Raw genomic sequence first — 19,574 nt, forward strand, 5'->3', positions numbered from 1 at the left:
CAGAGGAGGTGACAGGAGTGGGAGGAGCCAGCTCACGTAGAGCTCCAAGACAGAAATGATATGGAATTTGTCTAAATGCCATGGAAAATCATTGAAGGCTGAGAACCAGAAAGGGAACGATCTTATTAAACTGTTAAATGATCCCACTGGCAGCTCAGTGGAAAACAGACTGGGGAAGTGGTCAGGTATAGAATCAGGAAAACTGTGGGAGGCTTTACAGCATCCAAGTAAGAAATGTTGGTGGATTGTACAAGGACAACAAAGCACATATGATGAGAAATGGTGAGAAATTGGTTATTTTTTAGATGGAGTGCTGGAAGGCTTTGCCAGAAGGGTAAGAAGAGGGTAAAGAAAGAGGAAGTGTCAAGGATGACTCCAAGGTTAAGTGTAAGCAAATAAAAGAGATGGAAAGAGAAGTTGATGTCTACTGTCTTTAAAAAGTATAAAACTAGCACCACCTTGTCTCTATTATTGTTTATTTTTTTTCTCAATCAGTTCTTCAATGTGTTTCCACGGATAATGAAATTCCTTCCGGGACCCCACCAAACCCTCTTCAGTAATTGGGAGAAACTGAAAATGTTTGTTGCTCAAATGATTGTAAATCACAGGACAGACTGGAATCCTGCTGAAGCAAGAGACTTCATTGATGCTTACCTCCAGGAAATAGAAAAGGTGAGGAAGCCAGAGTTGTTTCCTGAGTTTTGTTCTTTTTTTTTTTCTTGCTTTTTAGGGCTGCACCCAAGGCATATGGAGGTTCCAAGGCTAGGGGTTGAATCAGAGCTACAGCTGCCAGCCTACACCAAGCCCCAGCCCCAGCCCCAGCAATGTGGGATCTGAGTCACATCCACAACCTACACTACAGCTCACAGCAATGCCGGATCCTTAACCCACTGAGCGAGGCCAGGAATTGAACCTGCGTCCTCATGGATGTTAGATTTATTTCCACTGAGCCATGATGAGAGCTCCTAGAGTTTAATTCTTAAAGAGTAAATGAAGGTATTTTACTTTCTTATTGCTGCTGTAACAAATTACGGGGCTCGAAACCACACAAATTCATTCTCTTATAGATCTAGAGTTCAGAAGTCTGAAAGCAGTGTCACTAGGTTGAAGCCAAGGTATTGTCAGGGCTGCTCCTCTTGGAGGCTCTAGGGCATAACCCATTGATTGACATTTCAACTTCTAGAGGCTGCTTGCACTCCTTGACTAGTGGCCATGTCTTCCATCTTAAAGCCTTCAATGTACCATCATCTCTTTTTTCATCTTTACATCTCTTTATGACTGTCTTGTACCCTTCTCATAAAGACTCTTGTGATTATATTGGGCTCATATGGATAATCCAGGCTAATCTTCTTTCATCAAGATAATTAATTTCATCAAGATATTGTGGCTCAGTGGTAACAAACTCAATTAGTATCCATGAGGATGTGGGTTTGATCCCTGGTTTCGCTCAGTGTTTTAAGTATCCGGCATTGCCATGAACTGAGGTGTAGGTCACAGATGCGGCTTGGATTCTGTGTTGCTGTTGCTGTGGCATAGGCTACTAGCTCCAATTTGACCCCTAGCCTGGGAACTTCTTAAAAAAAAGATAATTATATTGACAAAGTTCCTTCTGCAATATAATATTCATGGATTCCACAGATTAGGAACTGGACATCTATGTGGGTCATTTTTCAGCCAGCACAGGGGAGTAAAAATCGACGCAATATTTCAGAGTGTAGGAATAGCATTAACTCAGAAATGATGAAACAATTAGAAATAAGGTTTGACATTTAAGATCATTTGCTTCGAGGCCTTGGCAAAGCCCAAATTCTTCCTTTTTCGTAGTCTCTTCTCTACCCTCTATCCTTGTCTGAAGGAGCTTTACACAAAAGGAAAGAGAAGCAGTGTTTCCTATCACTTCAACCTGTGCCTGGGTTTCTACCCCTTCTCCCAGTTCTCCAGGGCAGAACAGAGGTAAAGCTGACTCAGATGCTAAAGTTTACCATCACGTGGGAGGGACTTTGCCTTCCTCATCCCCATATCGTCCACTTTCCAAGATGATATAAAAGAAGCAGGAAAAAATGCCAAGTTGGATGTTTAGCCTTTACTATAGTAACCCCTCTGCCTCAGAGTCATAAATTTTGACCCTCAGATTATTCATTTATTCTCCTGAAGTTTGCAAAATGGTAGATTTCTTTCCCTCTGCTCTCTTATTTCACCTTATTGACATAACATTCATAGGAGCATTGACTTCTCCTCTGAGGAAGACACATCACTTGCTGTAAGGCATGCAGGTGGGGAACCATCACAAAGGAATATGGATGCATTGAAGCTTCTAGAGGAAGGTGGTAGAGCTGCTGCAGTGTCATGAGGAATGGCTGTTGGGATCAGAAAATTTTAACCTAGAAAGAAAAAGATTAATGGGGGATGGGTGAATTTTTGTACTTTAGAGAAATTCTTTCTGGTATCAGTACAAAACTCTATTGAGGATTAGCTACATGCCCTTTCCATCTCATGTAATTCATTATGCCATCTTAAGGGTGAGTGCTGTTATTTCTATTTTATGGTCATGAAACTGAAATACAGAGGAGTTTAGTAGCTTTTTAAAATCATACAGATAGTGAATAATGTAGGAAATATTGGAAACCAAGGCTGTTTTTTCAGCATACTAGTAGAAACTCCCAAATTATGGAAGTTAAAAAAAAATAGTTGTTTCAGCTCTCATCCAGAAGATGTAACAAAAGCTTCCAGCACTTGGGGCAGGAGGATGCTAATGGTGTTTCATTAATGAGTTTCTGCCTCCTGAGATGGCCAAAGAGAAAATCACTTCTCCTGGGATCTCTCCTTCCACATTCTCTCTAGGATGACCCCCATGTGTTGTGAGTACCAAGATCCACCCGAATAAACCAATCATCATTGTACTTTCTAGCATAAGGGTGATGCTACTTCAAGTTTCCATGAAGAAAACCTCATCTTCACCACCCTGGACCTCTTCTTTGCTGGAACTGAGACAACGTCAACAACACTGCGCTGGGGTCTGCTCTTCATGGCCATGTACCCAGAAATCCAAGGTGAGCATGTCAGTGGGTTGGTCTGAGCAGGTCAGAATGGGGCCTTCTGGAACACACTGCCCTGGAAGTGGGGCCAGAGGCTAGCCTGGTAGGTTGGAGAGACAGGTAGGACAGTCATGGAGCCAGGTGGACTTGAGACCAGGCACCTTCTTCAATTTTTCTGTCAGGATTATGATGGATCCATATAATACACATATAACAGAGAGTCTCTGCCCTCAAGAAACACATAGTCCACGGGGGCAACAATGAAGTCCATTGACAATGCGGTGAGTCCCAGGAAATAGCTCCGTTCTCTTCACATATGAAACTTGGGCACAGTCTCCCTTCCTTTTGAGTTATGACTTCCATCACCCTGTGGACAGTGTTTGAACACCCTTGTCTGGTATATCACATCCTCTGATGTGCCTCTTTCTGCCTGTCCAGCCTCAAATCTTTCCACCCTGCATGGTGGCCTCATTAAATCACATGTCCTCTTCTTTGCGTTGTCCTTGTCTGTGCCTCTTGGCCATCATACCTGCTCTTCCCTAGAAAGATAATACAAGATGTATTTCCATAATTTCTTTACACAGTTAACCACTGGGTATTCTTAAAGAATCAGCTCAAACACAACCTTCACTAAGACGTTTTCCCATTCTTCTAGGAAATTACTAGCAGTTGCTTTCTCTAACGATGATCTAATGTACTTCCATTGCTTTACTCATTGTATATGTTTTAAATATTTTCCCCACATGCTGTAGTACATTCCAGGACAGTGACTGTTATAATCATTTTCCTTTCTCCAGGTCCCAGGACAGTTTAAGCACAAGAAGGATAAAATTTGTTTGGATACAGTTTTTCAAACTGTAGGTAACAGTTTATAATTAGGACATAATGTCAGTTTAGTGAATCAAGACCAATGTTTTGCCCTAAATTAAAAAAAAAAATCAGAGTGATTCCTATGTATTAAGAATGTCTTATATGTATGCATATTTCTCTTTATGTGTAGTAAGTCATGTTGTAAAATGTGTTTGTAACTGTGAATCATTGGGTATTTTTTAAGTTTAAAAGTCACTGAGTTAGATACAGGTCTGGCTTCTCTATTAGAGGTTTCAAAATAACAGTGGCTTAAAATGGTATAAAAAGTGGGAGCATCTCAAGTGTCTATTGATCTATTGATAGATGAATGGATAAACAAAGTGTGGAATGCCCTGGGACGGTATGCAGCCTTAAAAAGAAAAAATTCTGACACATGCTACAACATGCATAAACCCTGAGGATATTGTGCCAAGTTCTACAATCCAAAAAAAGACATATACTATATGATTCTACATATGTGACCAATGACTGAAGTGTGGAAATCATAGAAAGTGAAAGTGAAATGGTGGTTCTCAGAGCCTGAGGTTAGGGGGACATGGGGAGTTATGGTTTTAGATAGGGAGTTTCAGTGTTGCAATATAAAAAAGTTCTGGAGATTGGTTGCACAACAATGTGAATATACTTAACATTATTAAAATGAGTAAGATGATAAATTACATATTATATGTATTTGATCACAAGTTTTGAAGTTTTTAAATGGTTAGTTAAAAAAAAAAGAAGTTTGTTTTTCTATCAAGTGAAAATATCTGGGATGGACTCTGCAGACACCCCTTGGGTCTAAGCTCCTTCCAGTGAGTGCTCTGTTTCTAGAATGATACCCTTATAGGCACTCTTGGAGATGGCTTACCCCTGAGCCTGCCTTCCCACCAGTAGGAAGGGAAGAAGGAGAAGGAGGCACACACCATCCTTTTAAGGTTCTAAACTTAGTCACAAGAGAATCTAGCAAAGTGAGTCTTTAGCTGGGTATCCAGGTATAGGCTAAAATCTCTATGGCTGTAGAAAAAGAGGAAAACAGATATTGAGGCTATAATAGCAGGGGTTTTTGTTTGTTTGTTTGTTGGATGCTCCTCCAAATTAGTTCATGTAAATCCCAAAACATCCTAAAAATAAAACTATATTTATCCTAACTAATAAGAAGAGAAAACGGGGGCTCAAGGACTTTCAGAATCTTACAACCATAATGTTGCCGAGCAAGAGTTTGCCACCAGATTTGTTGTAAACCAGGGCCTACTTTCCAAACTCACACCATCCGTGAGAAACTACAGTCTATAGAGCCTACTATAACTGCAACCATCACGATTCTGCTTTTTTCATGCTTTAGTTGAACCAGGCTCAAGAAAAGTTATAGACTAATAGAGTAATGGAACCTCCTCTGCTTTTCCAGAGAAAGTCCAAGCTGAGATTGACAGGGTGCTTGGCCAATCACAGCAGCCAAGCACAGCAGCTCGAGAGTCCATGCCCTACACCAACGCTGTCATCCATGAGGTCCAGAGAATGGGCAACATCATCCCCATGAACGTGCCCAGGGAGGCGGCAGAGGATACCACCCTGGCTGGATACCACCTGCCCAAGGTAATTAGGGTCCTACTTGCAACCTCAGATCTCTAAGCTCATCTTTGTAAAAGGTGGAAATCTCAACTAGAAAAGTGACTTGTATTCTTGTCCTCAGGAATCACGTATGGAGAGAGAGAGAGATTATACCTGATATAGTGCTAGGTTTGTTCTCTGTGTGTGATTTGAGAACATTATTTCAGCTAGATGTTAATAGGTGCTATGGAGGGGAAGGGGAATTCCTAGGTCAAATACGCTTAGGCAAAGCCTGGCTTTTCTTAGCTGTGAGGTTGCTCAGTGTTTTTACTACATTATGTGCCCTGTGAATCTTTCTGGGGATACAGCAGGCAGTAACTCTCAGTCAGACTTTGTCATAAGGTCTTTTCTTGGTCTTGGTAGAGCTTCTCACAGGATAGGAATCTGCGGGACTTAAGATAATTCTGCTTCACAATCCTAGGGAAATAGAATATTGAAATACGAAGGGGGATTTGAGACCAACTGATCCAATATCACATTAATGTTGGAGATTCTAGCATAATATCCCCACAGGTGTCCTCCAAGTTCTGACTTACATCCCGTGATGGAACTATCACCTCACGGAAACCAAGCCAAGTCTGAGCAGTACTAAGTATCAGTACTGGAGAGAAAGGAACCAGTGCTGATTAAGCAGTGATTATGTACCATGGACCATACAGGCTCTTTCAAAATGTCTTGATAAGTCCTCAGAATATCCTGTTATCCCCACATTCTGAGTATGGAAGCCAACTCTCAGAGAGTGATTTATCTTGCGTTTAAGTTCTGCCAGCTACATAGTGACAAGTGTTGGGTTCCAAAAACAGAGCTGTTTTGATTCCCAGGCTCATATTTTTTGTACTAAAACATGTTCTCTTCACAGGAGTTGCTTTAATTTGGCTTTGAAAGAGTTTTCCTGCAATAGTTCTCACTCTGTCCCTGTTAAATTCCCTGTCCTCTCAAAGGACATCCTGCTCTCCTCTGCCCACCACTCAGGATCTTGGCAGGCAGCTCTCCTGTGCCCCCTAGTGTCCTCTCTCCACACTACACATTCACCCTTCCTGGGTTTTCTCACCACCTTGGTGAGCCTCTATGGATCCACTCCAGTTTGTCTAAGTCCCTCTGTGTGTGGTGTACTAGGGATGATCTCAAGAGGCAGAACCAGAGGAGTGTCCCCATTTGACACCTCTTGGTCACCAAACCTGCAGATCCAGAAAAAACAGCTTTTTCTGAAGTTATTGCATCAGCTAATGGAGCATCTTACTGATAAAATCTGAGGTATAGATGATTTTGTAGGTACTCCTTGCATTTTTGGGGGGCAATTCATGTAGCTCAAGGGAACCAGCCTACCTCAGCAGGCACTTTCCACCACAAATTTTTAACATTTGATTGAAGAATCATCCTGGGAACTGAGACATCTCATTGACTATATGTTGTAGAGGTTGGGAGCCATAGTTTTGATATTAAAAGTCCTAGTTCAAATTATGGTCCTACCTCTTCCCACCATTACTCTGGGCATCTTATTCAACCTCTCAGAGCTTCAATTCCTTTACCTGTAAATGTGCATTTAAACCTACCTCAGTGGTCGAGGTATAATGAGGTCATACATGTAGAACACTTAATCTAGTGCTTAGTATAGAAAGTGTTCAAAATAGCAGTTATTATTCTTTAGTAATTCAACAGGTGTTCTTTAAGCACCAAAAATGTTCAGGTCTTGGAAACACAGCTCTGAGTAAAACATTCACACAAGTTTATAATTATAAACCATGATAACTGCCCAAGGGGGAAAAAAGTCACTAGTTTCTAGAATGATGCAGGTTAGCTGCAATGGGGAGTGAGAGCAGGATGGGGCAGAGAAGGCTTCCAAAAGGAGATGACATTTGATCTGAGGATTAAAGGAGGCTTCAGAGCTACCTCAGTGACAAAGTGGGGAGGAAGGATATTCCAGCAAGGTCTACAGCATGTAAAGAGGCCTGAAAATGAGTGGGAACATGTGCCCTGTTTGAGAAGCCTGATGTAGTGGGAGTGGAGGCAGGAGGAGGGGCTCAGACAGGGCTCAGGTGGTGCAACTTTGATCTAAGGGAGATGGAGCTAATTGAAAATTATCCATCAAATTCTAGGTGTGGAGGGTGGATGGAGAATGACAAGAGTAAATCATGTTCAAAGTTCACTCTGTTTTCAGCACGTGCAGCACAATGGAAGGGGAAAGAGAGGACGCAGGACCTAGGCAGCTATTACAGGCATAAAGGCAACCAAGGTAGTCGCCTAGACCAAGGCGGCAGTGGCGAACCTAAGTGGAGGTGACAGAATCAAGAAAAATTTCAAGTAAAATTGACCAGCTTCACTGAAGGCTTGAATGAAGGCAGCATGAGGAATAGAGGGGACCTGGGTGGATAGTGTTTCCTTTCCCTGAATAGCCTGATCCTATAATTAAATCTTCTTTGGAATGTACTAGACAGTGGAGGGAAGAGAATGAGAGACAGAAATGCATGGGACATATTTTAGCTTGTAAGGAGAAACAAAGACATAGGAGACATTTTTACCTTGGAAGAGCTGCCTTAGCTATCGCTTCCTGGAGAAGCTGGGTTGATTTTGGTACAGAACTGTTAGTTCTCTCACTGATGCACACATGTTCCTTCCAGGTTCTACACTGACAGGTCCCTGTAGAGATCCACCCAAAGTCAAGAGTAATCACATCATTACCAGTGGACAATTCCAGTCCATCCTTGCAGGCTGTGCATAGCATAGAGCAGGGTCCTAGGGGTGGGGCTCTGAGGATGATGTGTTGGGGAGATTGAGGGTGTTCAGGGAGGGTACTGTAGCCTTGGTGTAGGAGCCTAGAGTCTTCCCACCCCTCTACAAATGTGTGTTGTGTGGGTCAAGCCTTGCCTGGGTCTTTGCTGTGTTTTCCAGGGGACCATGGTTCTGACCAATCTGACTGCCCTGCACAGGGACCCCGCAGAGTGGACCACCCCAGACAGGTTCAATCCAGAGCATTTTCTGGAGAATGGGCAGTTTAAGAAACGGGAAGCTTTTCTGCCTTTCTCAATAGGTGAGTTGCAATAAATTGTGGTGTGGTAACCTGGAGTCCCGCTCTCAGCCCTTCCCCACTTTTTTCTCTGCTGTGTTTCCAAGGTCAACTGCAAAAAAAAAAAAAAAAAAGCCAAAACCTAAAAGTTGAGAATTATATTTTATCCAGGGCATTGCCCATGACTAAACTCCAGGATGGCAGCCTCTCCAATAGCTGTTAGGGACTGTTCCCAAGTGGTAAGGAAATCCTCAGGGTATATAGAAGCTTTTTCTGAAAAAATAAATGTAGTCAAACATCAAAAAAATTACTGCTAGTTACCAAGAAAATGAAAACCAACCAAACCAAAACCCTCAGACATCTCAAATGAATGCTTTTAGTGCTTTTCTTTTTAATGGCGAGATCCAAGAGCCTGGGCTCATTAAAATTATATTTTTATATGTATCCTAACACTCTAGGACCAGTATCCTTTTTTTTCTCCATCCTGACTTCCCCTCCCAGTGCAGCACCAGGGGCAGCTGCAGTGGCTGATGGCTGGAGGGAGGCCAACATTCACTATTACCAGAATGGCAGGGAAAGGTATTATTGCAGATGTATATTTTCTTAAGTTTTTCCTATTTGATCCAACAAAGCAACAGATAGCTTCATGAAAAGCAAGAGGCTGAATCCTCATTTTTCAAAAATAAAAATAAAAATCATTTTGTGTTAGGAGGTAAGGTTAGGACAAATTTTTCTTAAAAACTCTAGGTCAGTTCTCTCATTTTAGTAATAAGGGTAATTGACCTGTTTCATTAGTTATGCCCAGTCAGTGGAAGCACCAAGGATATGGCTCATGTTTTCTGTAATCCAGGCTGAAGATTTGAAGTTAATTGTCTCCATGATTTTATTTATTTGTTTTGATTTGCTTTTTAGGACCACAGGTGCAGCATACGGAAGTTCCGAGGCCAGGGGTTGACCGGAGCTACAGCAGTCGGCCTACGCCACAGCCACAGCAAGGCAGGATCTGAGCTGTGTCTGCGACCCACACCACAGCTTATGGCAACACTGGATCCTTAACCCACTGACCATAGAACCCATATCTTCATGAATACTAGTCAGGTTCATTACCGCTGAGCCACGATGGGAAGCCCAGTCATCTCTATGATTTTAAAAGCAAATTCATAGTTTCTGTCTTCTTGGTATTCCTGCCCAGCCACATAACATAGTTAGTACAGAGGTTATTTTACATGTCTCACAAGTGAAAAGTGTTTATGTCTATAAGAATATAGGGTTTATTCATAGCCCAGAGTTGATGACTCATGTAACCAGTACTTAACCCTGGTTCCTGACGCTCTGGGTTCAGTTTTATCACAATATCTGGATTCTACTAAGAGAAACTTGAGTATTTACAATACAACTGATCTGGTATTATTTTAACAAAATTTCCTTATTGTACTATGTATGAGAGGGAAAGAAATGAGGATGAGGGTAAAAGCGATGATTAGACACATGCTGCTGTGAAACAGGCAAAGAATAATATAAGAATGAGGTAATTCTGAAGCATATTTACATGTATTAATCACTTTGCAAATATTCTCCAATTTTATTTCCTCAACAACTTGTTAAAAGCAGAGGACAAAATTGAGGTATACATGCATTATTTTCCAAGAATATTTCATTACATAGGAAAATAGAAAGTAGCACAACACACAGAATTAACCACAGAGATAATCCCGGTGACTGTGTGCCGGAGAATCCGTACAAGGACAGTGAGGAAATATGTCAAAACCTTAACAAGGGTTTTGTCTGCATTACTGTGTTTATAGTTTTCACATTTTTCCTTTCTGCAGTGAATATGTATCACTAGGGAGAAAGGAAGTTATTCAAACCCACACAAGAGCAACGGAGGCAGAGACCAGTGTGGGGTGTTGTAGCCCAAGTGGGGCAAGGAGGGCATTCAGGAAGGGGAGGGGGCAGCAGAGACCTGGAGTGGGGGTCAGAGCACAGCCTGATGAGAGGGGGGCTGTCCTGCAGGAGGGGCCATGGCAGGGAGGGTCGAAGTCATTAAGGAGGGAAGCTGACACAAGGAAGATAGATGCCTTGTACTTGGGAAACCTTGTCCTGACATTGACTTGCTTATACTTTGCAACAGTTTTAAGAATTGAAAAACTTAACACACATATTTGGTCTTGGTCTGCTTTTTTTTTTTGTCTTTTTAGGGCCGCACCCACAGCATATGGAGGTGTGGGGTCTAACCGGAGCTGTAGCCACCAGCCTACACCACAGCCACAGCCACGTCAGATCTGAGCTGCATCTGCGCCCTACACCAGGGTTCATAGCAACGCCAGATCCTTGACCCACTGAGTGAGGCCAGGAATCAAACCCTCAGCCTCATGGTTCCTAGTCAGATTCGTTTCTGCTTCGCCACAGTGGGAACCCTTGTTTTTGTCTTCTTTTGTCTTTATTGTTTGCTAGTTGGTTTTGGAAAGACTTTAGGCTGAATGCCACTTTCTAGTCGACCCAGGCCCCGCCCTTCCTCCATCTACACCCTGAACCTTCACACCTGTGCCTCACCTGCCTGCCCATGAGGGCTCTGGAGTGTGTGATTGGGGATTGATGCTTTCTGGGCTTGGGGGAACCCAGGTGGTTGGGATCTAACAAGCCGAGTCCATAAAGCCCCAGGCCCAGCAGGCCCGCCCCAGGCTCGGGCTTTGCCAGACATGGTAGAAGATCTCAGTCCTTGCTGGGCACAGACACCACCAGGAAGGTAACTCCTTTTACGCTTTTGTCTTGCAGGGAAGCGGGCGTGCCTTGGAGAGCAGCTGGCCAGGACTGAGCTGTTCCTTTTCTTTACTTCCCTTTTACAAAAATTCTCCTTCAGGCCTCCAGACAATGAGAAGCTGAGCCTCAAGTTCAGAATGGGCCTGACCCTCTCCCCAGTCACCTACCACATCTGTGCTGTTCCCAGGGCATGAGGTTGTGGGAGGGGGAGGGGAAGAAAAGAAGGGAGAATGGGCATCTCCCCCAAGGCAGGGGCTCCTGCTCAGAAGTGAGGGGACAGCATGAAGTGCCTCTGAGCACAGGTCCTAGGAACTGCACTCAGAGGAACCTGGAGTCAAACCCCAGCTTTGCCGTCTCCAGTGTGGCCCTGAGCAAATCAGTTATGATGTATGTGAGTCATTTGCCTTTTCATCTGGGAGATTTGAAGAGGATTATGATTCCTTCTGCAAAAGAAGAATTGCTGTAAAAATCAGAGGAAATAATGGACTTTAACCATAAAGCTCATCATAAAGTCGTACCTGTGATCTGCCTCCTTCTCTGCCTTCTTCCTTAGATGGGGATTTGCTTCTAGCCTGTTGAGATGGTCTGGGTCAAAGTGGTACCAGTTGGTCAATTAGAGTTAGAAGTGGGACCCTGGGTCGTCAGTCTCAGAGGTTGGCCAGAAAGAATGTCAATCTTGGTAGCACTGTCTAGGCTTCTGCTTCTGCCTCAGATAACCCCCAGGAAGGTGGCTGGGCAGGTAGTGTCCTGATTTATAGGCAGGTTTCTATGGAAAAGCAGTTTCTCTTGTTCTCCTAAAGACCCAGGACCTTGGCCTTGGACCCAGGACCAAGGACAAGGTGACCTGGAAAGCATGTATAGGGAAAAAATGTGGAAATATTTTCTATCTTTAAGATGCCTCCTTACCTTAAATCCCCTCTCATGTATTTATTCTCAAGCCCCATATTGGAGTTAAAAGCAGGTGGGTGTGATCTTTTCTCAAAAATTGATTGCCCCCTTTTGATGGACAAGCTTTCCAAGCCTAAAGTCAACAGAGCCATGGTAGAATACTTTATAGCAGGAACCAGAAATGCCATAATTCTGCTCCATCCACCTGCATGTCGTTGCTGAAGGGAGAAAATGGCCATAAACTGAGGGACCGTGTACCTACGATAGTCTATGGACTTTTGTTGCCAACCCCCATGAAAATAAACCACAAACAAACCTTTGTAAACTGAACTAAACCATATACAAGACCTTTTTGTTTAGGCTTTTAAACCTGTGATTTAAATAGCTCAGAACGAAATGAGCCATGAGGACATGAGGCTTTTCCTTTCTATTGCTTGGGCTTCAGAGAAAAGCCATTCAGTGGACATCATTCAAGGGAAGCAGAAATAGGGAGGAAAGGGGGATACAGAGAGTCTGTCTGGCGGAGTCTGAGCCTTTTGGGGAGAGCCAGCACAGGTGTGGAAGAAATGGTTACAGTTCTCATTGTGGAGGAGGAGGAGGAGCTGGTCCTTCCTGGCAGTAGAAGAACAGAAAATGAGAACCCCAGCTGCACACCAGAGTGCACTTTCTTTTAACCTTCTGGAAAGTTGGATCTCTAGAAAACACCTCAAATGATATTTCTATAAGAAAACCAATCAAATCAGACCTTGAACTTCCAGAACATCTGAGCCCTTATCTTTCACTTCCTCCTGCCCCCAGGCAGATCATCCATATAGGAGACTGAACAATGGGCCAAACTGCCTTGCATAATATGCTCAGTGTCCCCATCTGTAAAATGCAGGCTCGTCAATGAGTTCCATTCCTACTCTGATATGCATTTCCCATGATTCTAGAAGGGCATTTACTTACTCCATGTGGAATCTATGGAAAACCCCAGGACTCTCATCCTGACCTAACAGATGCAATGGGTCACAGAGCAAAATAGAGTGTGACCACGATTAATCAGAAAGTTTGGGGACATGTGACTGGGAGCGACTAAATTTTCTGGCCATGTAAAATCTCTCTTTTCCTCAAGGTTCATTGGAGAAACTCTAAAATATGACTTCCTCTCCAAGTATCACACAAGGCTTCTGTTGTCTGTGCTTTTGTAGCTCTTATTCTTCATCTCTTTTGGAAGCTTTGGGGCCCCTTCCTCTCCATTTGTGTAAGGGTCTAACACATAGTGTGCAAGTCATGACGTTTTATGGCATCGTGGGACGAGGCCCAGATTTTACCACAAAGCACCCCAGGCTACGGATCTTTCCTCCACCATGTCCTGCTGAGACACAGACACATCCACACTGCAGTGTCAATGTCACATAAGGTTGGAGGTGGAGGACCCACAAGCAGACAAGGAGTAGGGCACTCAGGAGACCCTAAGTTGTGTGGAGTGTGTCCAGGTCAGGCATGGCTGGACCACATGCCCCAGGAAGAGGCTCCAGTACAGAGGCCACCTCCCAGAGACTGTATGTTTACAGACGAGAGGCTGGGGCTGGCAGGAGACTTAAGTGACAAGGACAGCTTCCTGGGTGAGTTTCTATGTTAGACCGGGGAATCCTAGAGCTTTACCTGGATGTCAGGCTGTTCTCCCATGGAGCCAACTCAACCCTGCTCATTGCTAAGCTACACTGAGAATGAGTGTCCAAGGACATGGGTTTTATCTCTCCTCAACTCCTGACTGTGACTTTGGGCAACATATTTAAAACACAAATATTGGTTTTCCTCCTCTCAAAAATGGAATAGGCCTCCTGCTCCATTTCCCCAGCTTATTTTCCCAGAACAGGCTGATGTCCCTGGGTGGGTATTTTTACTATCTGGGTCACACTCTGTGCTTGTGCAGTCATCACAAGCTACTTGTACTGCTCTGAAAACCTAAGAACTTTTTGCTCTGCTTTTGAAACAGGTAAGAAATTAAGCAAGTATAAGGGTCAAATGCAAGGGGTCACTTTCAGGGGTTGGCACTGAATACAACACACAAAAGAGCAGCTTCTCTTTGACAGATATATAGAGGATCCAAAGATAGCATAGGGCTCTGATGCACATACAATGTTAAAAGATGCAGGGGGTAGCATGGGGAGTCTGATGGACTAGGGGTCAGGGCTTTGGAGCTCAGCTTGCTTCAGTTCCAAATCTTATCTTTGATTAAATTTTTATTTCATTATTATTATTAATTAACAAGCTACTGTACTCTCCTGACCTCATTTCCTAATCTAAACTAGAAGGAATAACACGGCTGGGAATTATGGGATAGGTTCAAAATCCCAAGACCCTCTCCGGGTCGCCTTCCTTTATGGTGCTTTTCTCTGTGGGATAATTAGCTAGTCACCCCAACAGATTTAGGAATGGCCCTGTCATTTACTTTTGCCAACAAAAGAGAGCATAAATTCCATGGGTCACTTCTGAGTGCTTAAGAGCCAGGTCATAGTTCACCATGTTTCCTTCTTCTCTGCAATGACTGGAAATACCCTAGTTAAGTATCCAACCTACACCCAGGAGTCAAAGTATCAGGGTCTTAGCTGATTCAAAATGGACTTGAGATGTGAAAATTAACCTATTTTGATGTGAGCCACTAGAATTTGGGATTGTTAGTTACAGTTTAGCATAAGTTATCCTAAACTATCTGAGTAACTTGCATTTTAATTGTTTTCATGCCCAAATATGTATGTGTGTGTATATATATATTTAATCAATATATAAAATATATATACGTATAAAATTATATTATTGTGTGTTTAAATGTTTAGTTTATAAACACATTCTATTGAATAAATATATAATATATATAAATATAAATGTTATATATATATTAAGCCAAATTACAGTGTGCTTGGTAGGTGATAGGTAGTTGTAATGCTGTTAAGGTTTTTCATACAAAGCTTCCCATTATTTCTGTACCTTTTTTACCAGGCCATTTGATCTTTTCCTCACTGGATTCACAAAACAATACACTTTTCCCTGTAGACTGCAAGATCATTTTAATCCGTTAGCAAGCCTGCCATACTGGTGGTCTAGGTGAACAGCGCCCTCTGGAGGTAGCCGTGCACATCCACGTGTGTGACTTGCTCCATAGCTCAGGCGTAGTTTTGGGATCTGAAACCTCACTTCTTCAATCCATCTCTTAGTACTTCTCCTGCCAAACTGCTGAACTCCTATCAATTCCCTCTGACCAAGTCCTTTATCATCTTATCTTTATATATGCTTCTGTAAGAAATGTCTCATTACATCCACTAGACCTTGCTTAAATGTGACTCTTTAATGACATTTTGTTTACTCTGTCAGCCAGTTAGTTGATCCCCTTGTCCCTTCTCTGAGAACTTTATTCAAAACTTTCAATTTCCTATTTCCATTTCAATTTCCAGTTTCCCAACTATACTGAACTTTTCGAGGTGATTGTGCCTTACTCACTTAGGCTCAGTACACAGCAATTTGGGTATATAGTAAGTGCTTAGAAACTGCTTATTGAATCTGAGACAGGTTGAACCTGGGACCCTTTACTGCAGTGCTTGCACCTAGACCAAAGTTTCTTCCAGCAACAGAACACAAAGAAACACTAAGGGACTAAAAAACCTGCGTGTATGCCTGGTTGGAGCTAATTATGAACAACTAGATACAAAAAGGCCAAAACCCAACTGCCACTTCTAAGGTGCCAAGGGTAAAAGCAGAGTACTGTGCATGATCTCTGCACACTGTACCACCAAGGAGGTAAGCAGGCCACCTAAGCCCCTCCTCTCACCCAACCCACTGACCCCACCTTACCCTCACCCCATTTAAGGAACCCCCTTCTGGGAGCAAGCAAGGGAAACTGTTACTTGTTTTCTCTTGTGGTGCAGCACCAGACCCTGTAAAGTTTTGCCTGAATTTCTCTACTGGCGTTTTCAATATTGATTAAAGAGTTCAAGAACCCAGATCCACAACAAACCTGGGGCAGTCAGGGCAGGGAGCCCAGCGACTAAGAGCAGGCAGAGGAATGCTACAGCCCTTCAGATACCTTCTTCTGCTGTGCAGCAGGCCTTTTGGCCTTAACGTCTGGAAAACCTAGACTTCAAAGAATGCTTGCTAAGCTCCCTTCTACTTCCAAAAATCTGACTTCTAGAGAGAAGAACCTCTGAAAAGGCCTTTCAAAAATCCACTCCTCCATAAATGCACCGAGAAAACTAGCAAAATTTGTCAAAATCAACATTTCCAGAACCCTAGACATTACGGAGAGAGAGTTCTTGCAACACCTGCAGTTTTGGCAAACAAAGTTTTAAAACAATCTGAGCTTTTAAAGAAAAGCAAAAACAAAGAGAGAGCTGAATTTCAGTAAGAACTGAAAACTTTTAACTTGGCTCTGCTCCTGCTGCCCTCTCCCAAGCTCTGCTGTTCTCATAAAAAAGCAACATTGTGGCAACTGTGACAGCTGAGAAAACCAGGCACCAAGCAGCACTGGAGGGAATTCCTCAGAGGCCCAGTGCTCAGACAACTGTCACTGTTTGGCCTATATGGCAGCTCCCTGGAAAGCCCCACTCTTGAAACTGTCTTAACTTGACCTGCCTCCAGTCTGTGTGAACCACACTACAAGTCATGTGTTCAAAAAAAATGAGAGGCAGTTGTATATATGTACATTAACCTGAGGTAGCAATACCGTATCTGCACCAAGAGGATTAAGAGGAAAAGTTGGGGAAGGGGGTGTCCACTTGGGCTTTAACAAGCTCTGCCTTATTCCTGAGAATCTAGAAGGCTCTGCACCTTCAATGGCTCTGTACATGTTCACAAGGGACCGGAGAAGCACTAATCCCAGAGCCACTAATTGTGGTTTTGATTTGCATCTCCCTAATGATAAATACTGCTGAGCACTAATTAATGTACCTGTTGGCCATGTGTATGTCTTCATTTGGGAAAGGTTTTCTTCAAGCCCTTTGCCCATTCTTTGACTGGGTTATTTTTTGGGTTTTTGTTGTTTTTTTGCGATTGTGTTGTATGAGTTCCTTATACATTCTGGATGTTAACCACTTACCATATAAATATATGTATATCTAAATATATATGTGTGTGTACATGTATATCTAAATACACACACACACACACAAATATGTGGTTTGCAAATGTTCACTTTCCTTCCATAGGTTGCTTTTCTATTCCATTGATTGTATCCTTTACTGTGCAAAATGTTTGTAGTTTGATATAGTCCCACTTGTCTATTTTTGCTTTTGTTGCCTATGTTTTTGGTATCATGACCAAAAAATTGTCACTAAGGACAATGTCAAGAACATTTTCCCCTATGTTTTCTTCTAGTATTTCTTACTTTGGGGTTTTACATTTAAATCTTTGAGTTGATTTTTTTATATAGTGTGAAACAAGAGTTCATTTTCGTTCTTCTGTATGTGGGTATCCAGTTTTTCTAGCACTATTTATTGAAGAAACTATCCTTTCTTCTTTGTGTGCTCTTAATTCTCTTGTTGAAGATCACTTGGCCATAAATGTATAGATTTATTTTGGGGGTTCCTATTCTGTTTCACTGCTCTATAATTATCTGTTTTGATAATTACTGGGATTGTTAACATACTGTTTGGATTACTATAGATTGTAATTTTATTTGAAATCAGGAAGTGTGATGCTTACAGCTTTGTTCTTCTTGCCCAAGAATGCTATGGCTATTGGGGATCTTTTATATTCATTCTATATGAATTTAAATTTTTCCCCTATTTCTATAAAGTATGCTGTTGGGATTTTAATAGGAATTCCAGTCAATCTGTAGATAGCTTTGGGTAGTATGGACATTTTTACAGTATTAATTCTTCCAATCTATGAACATGGGGTGTCTTTCCATCTACCTATGTCTTCTTTAATTTCCTTATCTTTTATAGTTTTCAATGTACATGACCCTCACTTCTTTCATTAAGTTTAGTCCTGAGTATTTTATTTTGTTGTTGTTATTGTAAGTGGAATTGTTTTCTTAATTTCCTTTTTGGGTAGTTCATTGTTAATATAGAAATACTGATTTTTGTATGTCAATTTTTATCCTACAAATGTACTGAATTTTTTGAGCTAATTGTGGTTCCTTCATTTATTTGTTTTTGGTTGAGTCTTTAGTGTTTTCTACATATATAATCATGAAATCTATGAAGAGAGATAATTTTACTTCTTTCTTTCCATTTTACCTGCCTCTTTTTTTTTTTTTTTTTTTCTTGTCTACTTAATCTAGATTGGACTTCCAGGACTATGTTGAATAGAAGTGGTGACAGTGGGTATCTTTATCTGTTACCAGTTCTTAGAGGAAAAGCTTTCAGTTTCCTGCCCACTGATTATGATGTTGTCTATGGGCTTTTCATATATAATCCTTATTATGTTGACATAAGTTCTTTCTATGCCTATTTTGTTGAGGGTTTTTATCATGAATAGATACTGAATTTTGTCAAGTACTTTTTCTGCATCTACTGAGATAATCATGTGTTTTTTTTATCTTTCATTCTATTGATGTGGTGAATCACCTGATTGATTTGTGTTTGATCCACCCTGTAACCCAAGGATAAGTCTTAATTGGTCATGGTGTATAATCCTTTTAATGCACTGCTGAAATTTGATTTACTATTCTTTTATTGAATATGTTTGCATCTGTTTTTATTAGCTATATTGGCCTGTAGTTTTCTTTTTGTGATGTTTTTGTCTCACTTTGGTACGGAGGTGGTTCTGACCTCATCACATGAGTTTGGGAGTGTTCCTACTTCCATTTTTTTTAGAAGGGTTTAACAAAGATTGATATTAATTCTTTTTGAATGTTTGGTGGAATTCACCCCATGAAGCCATCTGCCCCTGGGATTTTCTTTATGAAGAATTGTTTTTTCGGGTTTCAGTTTTTCTTACAAGTTTTTTCTAAAATTGAAATATAGTCGATTTACAATATTGTGTTAGCGTCATGTAGACAGCAATGTGATTCAGTTTTGTATAGATATTTTTTCAGATTATTTTCCATTATAGTTCATTACAAGATATTGAATATTGTTTTCTGTGTTATACAGTAAATCCTTGTTGCTTATCAATTTTATATATAGAAGTGTGTATCTGTTAATCCTATACTCTTAACTTATCACCCCTTCTTTCTCCTTTGGTTACCATAAGTTTGTTTTCTGTGTGTATGAGTCTATCATATAAGTTATATTTCTCTTCTCTTAGTATGATATTCTTTACATCCATTCATGTTGCTGCAAAGGAAAATATTTCTATTTTACAGCTGAATAATATTTCATTGTATATATTTTGATTACTGCTTCATCTCCTTATTTGTTACTGATCTGCTCAAAGTCTCTATTTTTTTTCTTGATTCAGCCAGAGTATGTTGTATGTTTCTAGGAATTTATCCAGATTTTGTTCTC

The 19,574-nt window shown here is 41.5% G+C and overlaps 1 protein-coding gene across 1 annotated transcript in view; it reads left to right on the forward strand.

Annotated features, from left to right (window-relative positions):
- LOC125133783 (cytochrome P450 2J2-like) overlaps positions 1-11,773 on the forward strand; it is a 35,582-nt gene extending 23,809 nt beyond the window's left edge. Inside the window, exons 5-9 of the mRNA XM_047792307.1 lie at positions 496-672; positions 2,909-3,050; positions 5,290-5,477; positions 8,382-8,520; positions 11,272-11,773. Of these exons, the coding sequence (XP_047648263.1) occupies positions 496-672; positions 2,909-3,050; positions 5,290-5,477; positions 8,382-8,520; positions 11,272-11,450 (825 nt within the window). The 3' untranslated portion in view covers positions 11,451-11,773. The remainder of the gene's footprint in view (positions 1-495; positions 673-2,908; positions 3,051-5,289; positions 5,478-8,381; positions 8,521-11,271) is intronic.
- The last annotated feature ends 7,801 nt before the right edge of the window (positions 11,774-19,574 follow it).

The sequence above is a fragment of the Phacochoerus africanus genome, chromosome 8, assembly GCF_016906955.1.
Source record: "Phacochoerus africanus isolate WHEZ1 chromosome 8, ROS_Pafr_v1, whole genome shotgun sequence".
Lineage (NCBI taxonomy): Eukaryota > Metazoa > Chordata > Mammalia > Artiodactyla > Suidae > Phacochoerus > Phacochoerus africanus.